Source organism: Callithrix jacchus, chromosome 19 (assembly GCF_049354715.1).
Source record: "Callithrix jacchus isolate 240 chromosome 19, calJac240_pri, whole genome shotgun sequence".
Taxonomy (NCBI): Eukaryota; Metazoa; Chordata; class Mammalia; order Primates; family Cebidae; genus Callithrix; species Callithrix jacchus.
In genome coordinates, this window is record NC_133520.1 from 15,990,530 (window position 1) to 16,004,346 (window position 13,817).

Genomic DNA, 13,817 nt, shown 5'->3' on the forward strand with positions numbered 1-13,817 from the left:
TTCAGCATTCATCTATATTTTAGACAAGTCTAGGGGAAGTCCCAAATAACCTTAACCATCCTTGCTAGGATTATGCTTTTATAATTCCAGGTGACCAACAGTAGAATTTACGCTTAAAATGAATAGTTTTAAGAAGAATCAATAAGACTAGAGAACAGTTGTACAAGAATCCCAATCTAACTTTAAAAATATAAATAGGTATCATAACAGTATAAATCACTGTCAATCTACAGAAGAGAGGATTAAGGGTAGAGTAAGGAACTAATGAAAGGCCAAAAAAAGGAGAAAGCAAGTCCCACTTTATTCCACTTTTGGTGGTTTGCTATAAAGCTTTTCCTTCTACCACCAACCTTTATGAAAATTATTAATAAAATTCCAAAAATAAAATCCTGTAACATTTTAATTAGAAATAAAGCGGAGACACCACACAGCAAAAAAAATCACTGACTACACAACAGACTATAGGACATACCTGAGATACATCATCAAGCTGAGGTTTCCCATAAAGACCAGAGATACTTTCTGCCCGCATGAGATACTCAGCTGTTCTTCTCTTCACAGCTTCTCGACGAGTAGGGCTTGACTCTCCTTAAAAAAAAAAAAAAAAAAAAAAAGGTCTGGGCATGTGAAAAATACACTTTCTTCAATACATTCTGAAAATTAACTTCCTTCTACCCAATACACTGCTTATTCACATTCCTAACTGAAAAGAAGAGATATTCAAAATTGGAAAAGCCATGCAAGTTAACATCAACCAAGTCTAAATATTACCCAATTAATCTCAGGTATCCGAATTCTAACATTCTCCTATTTAAATATGTATTGATAATTTGATGTATTTTAGTAGGAGTAAAATGTATAAGAAATGTGTATTTGTAAAAAGCCCTGAAGACAAAAAGTCTAGTCACAGTCCAGACATGATACAGCTAAGCAACTCAACAAATAGGACCAAATGCAACAGATGTTTGTGTGTGTGTGTGTGTGTGTGTGTGTGTGTGTGTGTGTGTGTGTGTTCAACCTTGGTTTTTCTCAAAAAAACAAATCCTTCAAAATAATGTTTCCTGGTTTGCTGAATTGAAGAGAACTGACTTATAATAAAGAAGATAATTTCCCTCAAGACCACTAGTAGAACCTTCTTCTTATTTCTGCCTGGAACAGCATCTTCTGCTTCTGGGAAATGTCCCTTTCTTCTTCCCATCATACCCTTCTACCCCTTCTCCCCATCACTAACCAGGTGGTTTAAATGAAAGCTGCTTTCTTGCTTCAGATGTCAGTCCCTCTAATCACCAATGTCCATTAGCCGATGGTGGGCCCCCCTAGTCACGAGCTGAGCCAATCACAGAACCCTATCCTCCTGGCCACAGTTGAAGAAGGGAGGAATTGTCACAACACAAACTGGACCTTCTCTGTTATTCAAGCTGTAAATAAGAGGAGTAGAAACTGCCAACATCTGGTTTCTGACAATGCAAAAAAAAAAAAAAAAAAAGTCAATCTGAAAGAATGACCTTGACACAGAAAGTAGATATGGGAGACTTAAAAAAAAAAATAGGAGGAAATTCCAGTGTTTTCAGGTGAACCTACATTCCTCTAGTGTAAATGGCATCCCTGATGTCAGGTGAAGCTATATTCCTGCCCTTCTTTCCCTGAGATAGTTCAAATTCAGATTTTGGCACATAAAAAACAAAGACTTCCGACTAAATACAGACCTCAACGAAAAGCTGCAACAAAGTCGGGACTGCAATTTTGCTAAATAACTCTCCTTCCACAGCTTGATATTACTATTTCATCTCTTCTCTACTCCATGAGGAATTCACAAATATAACATCTTGGTGTGGAAAACAATTCTATTGCTTTTTAATTGTGGAACCATGTACATTTATTAATTCTCCAACTGCTCAACCCGCAAGTAAAATGTCAGTGTACTTCTGCCTCTACTCTTACAATTTACTTCCTAAATGCAAGGTTTTAGAAGACCTTTCTACTCAGTTGAAAAATGAGTATATTCTATGAAAATCACTTAAATAACTAAACATACCTTGAGGATAAAACATGCCACATAAATAACAGCTATTCACTATTTCTACACAATACTAGTCCTTTGGTTTAGAGTTTACTGTGTCTGGAGTCTGCTATTTCCATTTTCACTAGCTCTTCTAATTTCAGATTATGCCTTCCAAGTCCTAATTTAAATCCCCCTTTTAATTCAGTGTGTTTAAGCTTTAATAAAGTTTCAAAATTTGCTTTGTTAAAGAAAATCATCTCACAAAATAATCTGGAATTCGAAAATGTCAAGATATGAAACACCTTTAACTAGCCATATTTTGTAATCTAATTATTATTTTTTAGACTTGGTTTTTCTGCAACTTTCTAGGCAGTCTACACAGTAACAGAGAAATAAGAACCAGAAGTCAGAAGTTGAAATGGACTCCTGCTGAGTATGATGGCTCCACTTCCAAGGCAACTAACAATGAAGTGATGGAAATACTGAAAGGCTTTTTAAATGCAACCTTATATATAGGCCAAGTGTGGTGGCTCACACCTATGATCCCAACACTTTGGGAGGCCGAGACAGGTGGATTACCTGAGGTCAGGAGTTTGAGACCAGCCTGGCCAATGTGGTGAAACCCCATCTCACCTAAAGATACAAAATTAGTCAGGTGTGGTGCCAGGCATGTGTAATCCTAGCTACTCACGAGGCTGAGGCAGGAGAATCATTTGAACCCGGGAGGCAGATGTTGCAGTGAGCTGAGATTGTACCACTGCACTCCAGCCTGGACAACAGAGCAAGACTCTGTCTCAAAAAAAAAAAAAAAAACCAATAACCTTACACATCAATACTATGGTTCCTTCCATATCAGTCCCTTAAAAGGAAGTTACAATCACCGCTGATCAATAGCAGCATCCAAAAATAAAAACTATGTCTTGAAGATTTCTGCTCCTGGATGCTTATTCAGGTTTGTCAGTACCAGGGGAAAAAAGAAAAAAAAGATGATTCTATAGATTTCCAGGATATTTCTAGCTAGTCAAATTATTGACAAATGTGACTTTAAACAGATTTTAATAGACTAAAAGTGTTTAATTAACTAACCTGCTTGATTTCTTGTTCTCCATTTTAAAATACACACAGACAGTCCACAATGATTATCTGTTAATCATTCATCTAGAGCAAGAATTTTCATTGGGCTTAGACATTCAAAAAAGAAAAATTAGGCTGGGCACAGTGGCTTACTCCTATAATCCCACCACTTTGGGAGGCCAAGGTGAGAGAACTGCTTGATCCCAAGAGTCCAACATCAGCCTGGGCAACATGGGAAAGACCCCATGTTTGTCTCTACTGAAAATACAAAAATCAGCCAGGCATGTTGGCATGCACCTGTGGTTCCAGCTACTTGGGAGGCTGAGGCAGGAGGATCACTTAAACCCAGGAAATGATGCATGCAGTGAACCATGTTCATGCCACTGCATAAACCACTGTGCTCCAGCCTGGGGAACAGAGCAAGACTCTATCTTTAAAGAAAAAAGGAAAGAAAAACTGTTCCCATTATTCAATAACCTTTATTTTAAAAGTTCTGGTGTACCATAAAAGATGTCTTAATGTGGACTGAGACAACCTGTGTTTCTTCACCTTCTCAATTTCTGATCAGGAGGGAGGAAAGATACCGGATGATTAGTGTGATCTCTGATAGGGAATATCTGAGTAGATATAAGGAGAAAATCCAAAGTTGTTGATGAAATTTACAGAAACACTCAACTACCCATCCTGTGTTTCTCAGGGCACCATCTCTGACTTCAGTCACTAAGAAAAGTTTTATAAGAAGGCATGGTATACAGATAATGGAATCCAGAAATTCTAACTTATCCAAGGAGCCAGCACCATTTGGTACCCTTCATTATATCATATTCTATTTATAAGAAATATATTTCATGGCCAGGCGTGGTGGCTCATGCCTGTAATCCCAGAACTTTGGGAGGCCGAGGCAGGTGGATCATGAGGTCAAGAAATCGAGACCATCCTGGCCAACATGGTGAAACCCTGTCTCTACCAAAAATACAAAAATTAGCTGGGTGTGGTGGTGTGCGCCTATAGTCCCAGCTTCTCAGGAGGCTAAGGCAGGAGAATCGCTTGAACCTGGGAAGCAGAGGTTGCAGTGAGCCAAGATCATGTCACTGCACTCAAGTGCATGCCACTGCACTCGGTCTCAAAAAAAAAAAAAAAGAGAAAAAGAAATCTATTTCCTCTCTTTCATAAGTAAGAAAATTAAGTTTCAGGAATGTGAAATGTCTTTCTCAGTTACACAGTTACTATAAGAGCCTGAACCTAAACCATGTCTTAGACTATACTTCAGGGTACTTGCCACTATCCTAAGCTACCTTTTAATACAAAGTATCATAACAGAATTTGAATTTGATTATTTTACTGTTTCTGAGTAGAACAAGAAAAATACAGAGCGCAGGAGAAGTACAGGTGAGTATGGAAACAAAGATACAGAGCAACAAACCTAGGAATCTGAGGAAGGTGCCTGTCAGGCAACAAAGCAGAGCAGAATCAGAATGGAAAGACAACAGACACAAATACAGGAAAACTGCAGCGACAAAGAGGCATATGTCACACCACGTAGAAGAGAACAAGCCTTTCTGAGAAAAACTGGTCTCTTGAACATCCTCATTACTCAAAGATTTATTTGAAAAACAATGACCTTTCCTCATTTACCCATTAAAAAAAAAAATCTGGCTGGGCACAGTGGCTCATGCCTGTAATCCCAACACTTTGGGAGGCCAAGGCAGGTGGATTACCTGAGGTCAGGAGTTTGACACCAGCCTGGCCAACCTAACGAAACCCATCTCTACTAAAAATAAAAATATTAGCCAGGCTATAATTATAGTGCCTGTAATCCCAGCTACTCGGGAGGCTGAGGCAGGAGAATTGCACTCCAGCCTATACAACAAGAGCAAAAGTCCACCTAAAACAAATAAAAAAATAATGAAAAATAAAAATCAAGAGGCATTTTTACTCATGGAACTCATAAATTCAGTTTTGCAACCTAGAATAAAAAATAGTTCTTCCAATTCTACCCTTTCTCACTAAGAAGAATATAACTAATAGCTTCATCATTTGTTCAACGAGAGAAAAGTCGTGCTAGAGGAAGAACAAGCCAATTGAAATATCTGGAAAGACAGTGTGTCTATATCTATGTTTCATAGGAAATTTTAAGGGTTATTAAGAGTATTTTGACTCTGTTTGATTTTTGCCACAAGCACAGAACTTAATTCCCACATGAGACTCTAGTTAGTCACATTTTATTATATTCTTATCTTTATTTCTCTACACTACAAATACCCTCCCAGTGGGCTCTATACCACTGTGCTTAGTCAAGCATGCTTGATTTCATTCAGATTTATCACATTAGAAAGAACATCCAAATCAAACTGGGTTTGAGTTTTTGCCTGTTGCTGTTTTTTGCTTTTTTTTTTTTTTTTTAACAACTTTAGTCACATAAAAGAAAACTCACATTTGAGATGGCCTTGGTAGTTTTTTTTTAAGAGCTGATTTATTATGTTTAATGGTGTTTTGTTCTTTTCAGGTACAGCCTACCATTCCTGCCTTATGCTAAGTGTTCTGACAACAAAAGGCAACGTTGAGAAGAACAGTAATTTATGGTTCTACACGTCTACTACAACTCTGAAGCCATCAGCCTTTCCATGTATAACATGAACCAGTCAGGGAATCTGCTTTCCATTTGCATTTAGTCAACCCCCATTAATGTTTTTTTCAAAATCAATTTTATGTGACCCCTAGAAATTCAGAGTCACCAAAGAATAAAAAAAGCAAAAGTCATAATGATATTGATGTGCAGGCAATGCCTCAATTATGATTGTTTTCAATGCTGTTCAGCAGTTTTTCTACTATCAGTAACACTAAATGAATGATATTATACATCATTATATCATAGAGTGTTAAATACCTACAGAGACAGTATTCTCTTAGATTCAACAATTTCTTCCTGCTCCCTAACCTATTTTTCCTTGTTATGCAATTTTAAACGAGGGGAATCCAAAGGACTTATTTACTCCCTTCAAAATAACATTGCTGACCAAGTATGATGACTCATACCTGTAATCTCAGCACTTTGAAAGGCTGAGGCAGGAAGATGGCTTGAGCCCAGGAGTTTGAGACCAAGCTGGGCAACACAGTGGGACCCCATCTCTACCAAAAAAAAATTTTTTTTAATTAGCCAGGCCTAGTGATACACACCTGTAGTCCCAGCTACTGGGGAGGCTGAGATGTGAAGATTGATTGAGTCCAGGAGTCCAAGGCTGCAATAAGCCATGATGGCACCACTGCACTCCAGCCAGAGACACTGGCCAGGCAATAAAAATGGTCAGTGTCTTAATGATAAGAAACTCTTATCCAAATAATAATAGCAGTCCCCTAAGTTCTCTTATGTTCTAAAGTCAAATGGCTTATAAAAAGTTAAGATTCAAACATCACAAAGAGCTAATGAGAGACGCCAAAAGAAAAAGAAACAAAGAGGCAAAACTAAGAAACTAAAATTTTTCCTTATGAGAAGGAATAAAATATAATCAGGGAAAATTTGGAAATGAAACTCCACATAAATTATGAATTTTTTAATCTGCCATACTGGTAGGCATGGAAAGTCTCCTGACCCCCATAAAGGAATACAGGGGAATAGTCCAATAAAGAATTTTGGTCATTCTTTCACTAGCCATAAGATACATCTTAAGAGAAGTAGCAAATCTATGGAAGAATCTAGAGTCCAATAGTTGTTTTCTTGATGCCATGATATTAATTCCCATTTTTTTTGAAATAATACAAAGTGATCAAGACAATTACTGATATCAATCAGTGTATTATTCTCAACCCATGAAGTTTCAGACTCCTTTAATGCATTTCTGAAAAATTAAATTGACTTTGTGTATTAATACATCAGAATTACAACAGACTCCATTCCATCTTTCTTCAGACTGCTGTAACACAAACAGATAGTCTCCATATTGAAATGATTCAAAGAATGAGGACAGGTGTGGTGGCTCACAGCTGTAATCCCAGCACTTTGGGAGGCCAAGGTGGGTGGATCATTTGAGGTCAGGAGTTCAAGGCCAGCCTGGCCAACATGGTGAAACTCTATCTCTACTAAAAATACAAAAATTAGCCAGGCATGGTGGCACACACCTGTAATCCCAGCTACTCAGGTGTTTGAGGCAGGAGAATCATTTGAACTGGGAGGCAGAAGCTGCAGTAAACAAAGATGGTGCCACTGCACTCCACCCTGGGTGATACAGTAAGACTCTGTCTTAAAAAAAAAAATTGAATGATTCAAGTAATAGTCTCAGACTACATCACATTTGAAAACTATTTCAGAGTAACAGAGAAAATCTCCCCCAGCAATTAACTTTCTTTATATAAGCCACCAGAGTTTAAATGTTCTCTATCATTTACTCCTGCCCCTCCTATCCCCTTTAAGAGATGCCTAATAGTTATCCACTATGTTCCAGGCACATGGTCATCTCAGCACTGTCATAAAACAGTACATGCAGAAGACCTTCAATAAAATTCTGTTAAACATCACACCTGTAATCCCAGCACTTTGGGAGGCTGAGGCAGGCGGATCACTGGAGGTCAGGAGTTCAAGACCAGCCTGGACAACAGGGTGAAACCCTGTCTTTACTGAAAATACAAAAATTAGCCAGGTGTGGTGGCAGTCGCCTATACTAGCTACTTGGGAAGTTGAGGCAAGAGAATCACTTGAACCCAGGAGGTGGGGGTTGCAGTGAGCCGACGTCGCACCACCGCACTCTAGCCTGTCACCTGGCAACAGCGAGACCCTGTCTCAAAAAAAAAAATAGTTATATAAAATGCATGTCAGGGAAACAGGGAAAGTATTTTTAATTATGGTCTTCATCATCTGTGTGGCTGAAATGCACACAAAAAGAATACAGGGGAACACAGTTAAAAAGAAGCACAATTGGACTTAAAAGAGAATCTATATTTTGATTTAATTTTATGAAAAATTGTCATAACATGAGGAAAATATAGCACAAATATTCTAAGTAAGTATAAATGCTGTGTAAATAGAATGATATCTACAAAAGTATCTTTTTATTGTTTGACAGTTACAATTTTGAAAGATGTGCTCCTTAATATTTTATAAAGGTAAAATATCTCTATACAATGACCTGGCTCTTTTTCAGATGAAACCCATTTTGAGAACACTAATGACAACATGGCATGCTTCTGAGAAAAAGCAGATTTACGGTTTTAATACTTCATAAGAGAGAACAAATAAGCTGAACAATTTACACATGACAAATGATAAAGCTACAGCAAGCTGTAAGTAATATAAAACTGCATAACTCAAGTAATTACAAAATAATGATTAACCCTTTCTCAAGGCACCTAATAACCTGTCAGTACTAAAATAATAGCTTTTCTTTTTGGATTTTTTTGTTTCATTTGGTTTACTCTAAAATAATCACAGATATCTACATTTCTTCTGAGCAGAATCAAAGATTTTTCAGTAATCACAGGGAATAAACCAGCCCTCTCAAATGTTTTTAAACTGCATTGCTAAAGATATAAAAATGTGGTGATACTGATGCCAGAGCTCGGGAAATAAAAAACACTTCGAGAATCCTCATCTATCTCTCTGCTTTTGCTATAGAGCAGCTGTGCCTCACAGATTCACATGAATGAAAATATTTAGATGAGAAACCACCCACTTAGTTTATTTTCCATATGACTTTCCTGTAATTATTTTGTAAACTGTTCATACAACAATACATAAAAACATCTGCAAAAACAGGTAATTAATGTGTCAAGCCAAACTAATGCATTTTTTATGGTGTCCATGCTTCGTCAACTGTAATTATAACTCTTTTTTAAGCAAATGATGATGTGTTTGTTGCAATGTGCAAGTGGTTATTTTAGATGCTCTGTTTACTGTTCATACAATCTGAATATAAAACTCCACAGCTACTTTACCCCACATCAATGCTTTACCTAGCTTTCTACTGAAGCAGGAAAGTGGCTCTCTTTTCCAAGCTATAATTTCCAGTAAACAATGTCATTAAAACAGGAAACTCTCAACATAAAATTTGACACCAAAATAGTCAACAATTTAAGAAACATATGCCAGGAAACTACTCGTCCAGACTTTCTTCCTTCAGTGGTGACCCTGTGGGAAATTCAGCGCTTTATGCCAACAGGCTATATTACACTAAGCTTCCTAAGTACCAACAGAAGTTTAAGGGTTCACTGCTGTTTTAATTGTATAAAATCCATTCCACCTAGATCCACCAAACATATATCTTGAAATGGCAAATTAAGAACCAAATCCTTTCCAAAATAAACTGTTTTGCATGTGAACTCTGGCCTTCTCGAGCTCTCACTACAGGAGAAACCATTATAACCATTATTATTACTACTACTACTATATAATAAGTAATAGTGTACACCAGTAATCATTCCCAGATGGACATCCTGAAGGCCCCAGGTAAGTAATCTCTAAAGTTCTATGTTTCCAGAGCAAATTAAATCTAAGATTAAGGAAGAACCACAAGCCTGTACTAGTTTTCTGGGTTCCTTCTCTTCCTTAAAACAGGAGGGCAAATTTTAATCAAACACAGGGTGAGATTAGCAACAAGTTACAAAACTGACTTACATGGCTTATACAGCTACAAATGTATTTAACTAATGCCATTTCAAATGGTTGAATTCCATACATTGTCCAACATTAAGTGTACATAAATCAAACATGTTAATCAAAAAGTGGAGATTATTTCAAGACTGGATTTAAAAAAAAAAACTACACAGAATTCAACTGTATCCTGGCTATAGAAGATACACATTGAATCAAAGAAACAACAGGATTGTAAATAAAAAATGGAAACATACCGTGCAAAAAGTAACCATAAGAGAGGACAGCTATACCAATATCTGACAAGATCTATTTTAAGAAAAAAAAAAAAAAAATGTTACCACAGACAGTAACATTTTATAATGTTAAAACATTGTATTAACCAGGAAGCTATAACAAGGATAAACATATCTGCATCTACTAACAGATCTCCAAAATACAGGAAGCAAAAAAAAAAAATGACAGAAATAAGGAAATAGACAATTCAACAATATTCATCAGAGATGTCTCGATAATTGCCAGAACAAGTGACAGAAAATCAGTAATACTGTAGAAAACTTGAGGAGTATTAAAAACCAAACTGAATTCTGAATTTACAGACTATTCCACACAAAAACAGCAGAATATGTGCTCCTTATAAGCACACAAAGAACACTCTCCAGGCAGACCATGTACTAGGCCTCAAAACAAGTCTCAATAAACGTAAAATAATTAAAATCATGCAAACTATATTCATCAACAATAACAATTAACTAGACATCAACAATAAAAAAATGGAAAATTCACATATATTTGAAAACTAAAGTATGCACATCTAAATAATACATGAATCAAAGAAGAAACAAAGATAACTGGAAATTATTTCAAGCTGAATGAAAATCAAAGGAATATATCTAAATTCATGGGATGTGAAAGCAGCGCTTAGAGGGACACTAACAGTTTTAAACACCTACACTGAGAACAAGATACCAAATCAATAACCTAAGCTTTCACTTCTTAAGATAAATTCTAAAAAATAAAAAGCAAACCATATAAAAGAAAACAGAGAAAGGAGAAAAAAATGAAACAGAAATAGAAAAAATATAGAGAAAACATAGGAAATTTTAAAACAAATTAGTATCAGGAGTTTGAGACCAGGCTGACCAACATGGAGAAACCCCGTTTCTCCTAAAAACACAAAAAATTAGCCAGGCATGGTGGTACATGCCTGTAATCCCAGCTACTCAGGAGGCTGAGGCAGGAGAATCACTTGAAGCTGGGAGGCGGAGGTTGCCATGAGCCGAGATCGCGCGATTGCACTCCAGCCTGGGTAACAAGAGCGAAACTCTGTCTCAAAAATAAATAAATCAATAAATAATAAAAATTTTAAAAATAAGTTCTTCAAAAAGAGCAACAAAATTGGCAAATCTTCAGGCAGGCTGACAAAAAAAAAATCAAAGTGAAAACAGAACATACTCATCATTCCCAATTAACAATTCCTTATTTTAAAGATATTTTCACTGGGTATAGAAATCTCAACTGACAGGTTTTTTTCCACCTTTTTCTCTACTCAAATATATCGATCAATTGTCATCTTGCTTACATTGTTTTCAATAGGAAATCTGATGACATTCACATTCTTGTTCATACATGAATTGTCTTTTTTCTTCTGCCTGCTGTTAATTTTCAGGTTTTTCCCTGTATCACTGGTTTTGAGCAATTCGATTATCATGTGCCTTGGTGTAGTCAGTATTCATGTTGCTTTGCTTAGAGTTTATCGAACTTCTTGGACTTATGAACTGTTTTTATCAAATGTGGAAAGCTTTCAGGCATTATTTCTTCAAATATTTTGTTTCCCCCATCCACTTTCACATGTCCCAGTTCCAAACACAGAAATTGTTCTATAGTTCAGTTAAGTCTTTTTTTTTTTTAAAAGAAAAAAAAATAATAAGTAAAGGAGAGGAAGAAAGAGGAAGAGAAAGAGGGAGAGTAAATGGAAATATTGCTTTATTTTGAAAAAAATTGGGTATTAATAATGGCCAATCAATGTTTCATTTAAACTTATGGGTAGGTGTGATGTGGTATTGACAAGAATGTATATTTTGTGTATTTGAAGTGGAGAGCTCTATAAATATTTATTAAGTTTACTTGTTCTGGATCTGAGTTCGAGTCCTTGATATCCTTATTAATTTTCTGTCTCATTGAATCTAAGTCTCCTATCTGGGTGTTAGGATCGTTAGCTCTTGTTGTTGCATTGATCCTTTTACCACTATATCTTTGTTGCTTTAAAATCTATTTTATCCGATACAAGAATTGCAACTCCTGCTTTTTATTTATTTATTATTTATTTTTGCTCTCCATTTGGTTGGTAAATCTTTCTCCATCCCTTTGATTTGAGTCTTTGTGTATCCTTGCCTGTGAAACAGGTCTGGATGTAACATGCCGTTGGGTTTTGGCTGTGTCTTTTGATTGGGAATTTAGTCAATTTAAATTTAGGGTTACTGCCATTTGATGTTGACTGGCTGTTTTATCCATGTGTTGGTGTAAATTCTTCTTTATGTTGGTGCTCTTTACTTTTTGGTGTATTTTTAGAAAGGCTAATACTGGTTGTTTCTTTCTGTGTGTAATGCTTCTTTCAGAAGCTCTTGTAAAGCAGGCCTGGTGGTAATAAAATCTCTGAGTTCTTGCTTGTTCATAAAAGATTTTATTTTTCCTTCAGTTGTGAAGCTTAGTTTGGCTGGATATGAAATTCTGGGCCGAAGGTTCTGTTCTTTGAGGATGTTGAATATTGGCCCCCACTCTCTTCTGGCCTGTAGAGTTTCTGCTGAGAGATCTGCTGTAAGTCTGATAGGCTTGCCTTTGTGGGTTATCTGACCTTTCTCTCTGGCTGCCCTTAGTATCCTCTCCTTCGTTTCAACCCTGGTGAATCTAACGATTATGTGCCTTGGGGTTGCTCTTCTTGAGGAATATCTTTGTGGTGTTCTCTGTATTACCTGGGGTTGAATACTAACCTGCTTTGCTAGTTTAGGAAAATTTTCCTGAATAATATCCTGAAGGGTATTTTCCAGCTTGGATTCATTCTCTCCGTCGCATTCAGGTACACCTATCAAACGTAAATTTGGTCTTTTCACATAGTCCCACATTTCTTGGAGACTTTGCTCATTCCTTTTTATCCTTTTTTCTCTAATCTTGTCTTCTTGTTTTATTTCATTAAGTTGGACTTTGACCTCTGATATCCCTTCTTCTGCTTGAACAATTCGAGTGTTTAAACCTGTGCATACTTCTCGGAGTTCCTGTATTGTATTCTTCAGTTCCATTAATTCACTCATACTCCTCTCTAAGTTGTCTATTCTCAATAGGATTTCATCAAACCTTTTTTCAAAGTTCCTAGTTTCTTTACGTTGGGCTACAACATGTTCTTTTAACTCACCAAAGTTTGTTATTATCCATTCCTTGAAGAGTGATTCTGTCATCAGGATGCGCTTGTTCTCCATCAAGCCTTGTTCCATTGTCGATGTGGAACTGTGATCATCTTTAGAGGGAGAGGCGTTCTGACTTTGAGTATTCTCAGCTTTTTTACGCTGGTTTCTTCCCGTCATTTTAAATTTACCCTCCTGTCGTCTTTGAAATTACCAACTTTCAGATTAGGTCTCTTGAGTGGACGTCCACGTTGTTAGTTCCCAGGGCCAGAGCAGCGGCGTTAAAACTGATGGTGCTTTTCTGCCCAGGATTCTTCTGTCGGGCTTCCTTCTTGTTTCCATAGTAGGCGACTCTGCCTTCCCGGGGCTCCAAACCTCGGTCAGAAGGGGAACCGGTCCCGTTTACTCTGCGCCGAGCACTACCGCGCCGAGGTGCCGGCGGAACCGCTGCGCCGACCACGAGAGTCGCGCTGGCGACTCATGTGTTTCCACCACTGGGGGATCTTCTGCTCCGTGAGCAACCAGACTTTGTCTGAAAGTGTGGCGTCCTCTAGTTCTCTGCGCCTTCCCTGAGAGCTGCAATCCCGGGATGTTAGCGATCGGCCATCTTGGATCGTCAAGTCTTTTTTTTTTTTTTTAAGTGTTTAAAAATACTTTTCTCTCCTTTTCATTTTGGATAGTTTCTATTGCTATGTCCTCAAGTTCATTAATCTGTCCTTATGCAAAATCTAATCTACCACAGATCAGAACCCTTGTATATTTC

General features: G+C 37.1%; 1 protein-coding gene across 19 annotated transcripts in view; it reads right to left on the reverse strand.

Annotated features, from left to right (window-relative positions):
- The window catches only part of RPS6KC1 (ribosomal protein S6 kinase C1), a 336,154-nt gene that overhangs the window by 235,291 nt on the left and 87,046 nt on the right, over positions 1–13,817 (reverse strand). For all 19 annotated transcript variants that reach the window (XR_013529733.1, XR_008477939.2, XR_004737005.3 and 16 more), the window contains one exon: positions 473–588. Coding sequence is in view for 11 of the 19 variants with exons in the window: in XM_035280951.3 (XP_035136842.1) it covers positions 473–588 (116 nt within the window). In the remaining 8 variants the exon portion in view is untranslated. The remainder of the gene's footprint in view (positions 1–472; positions 589–13,817) is intronic.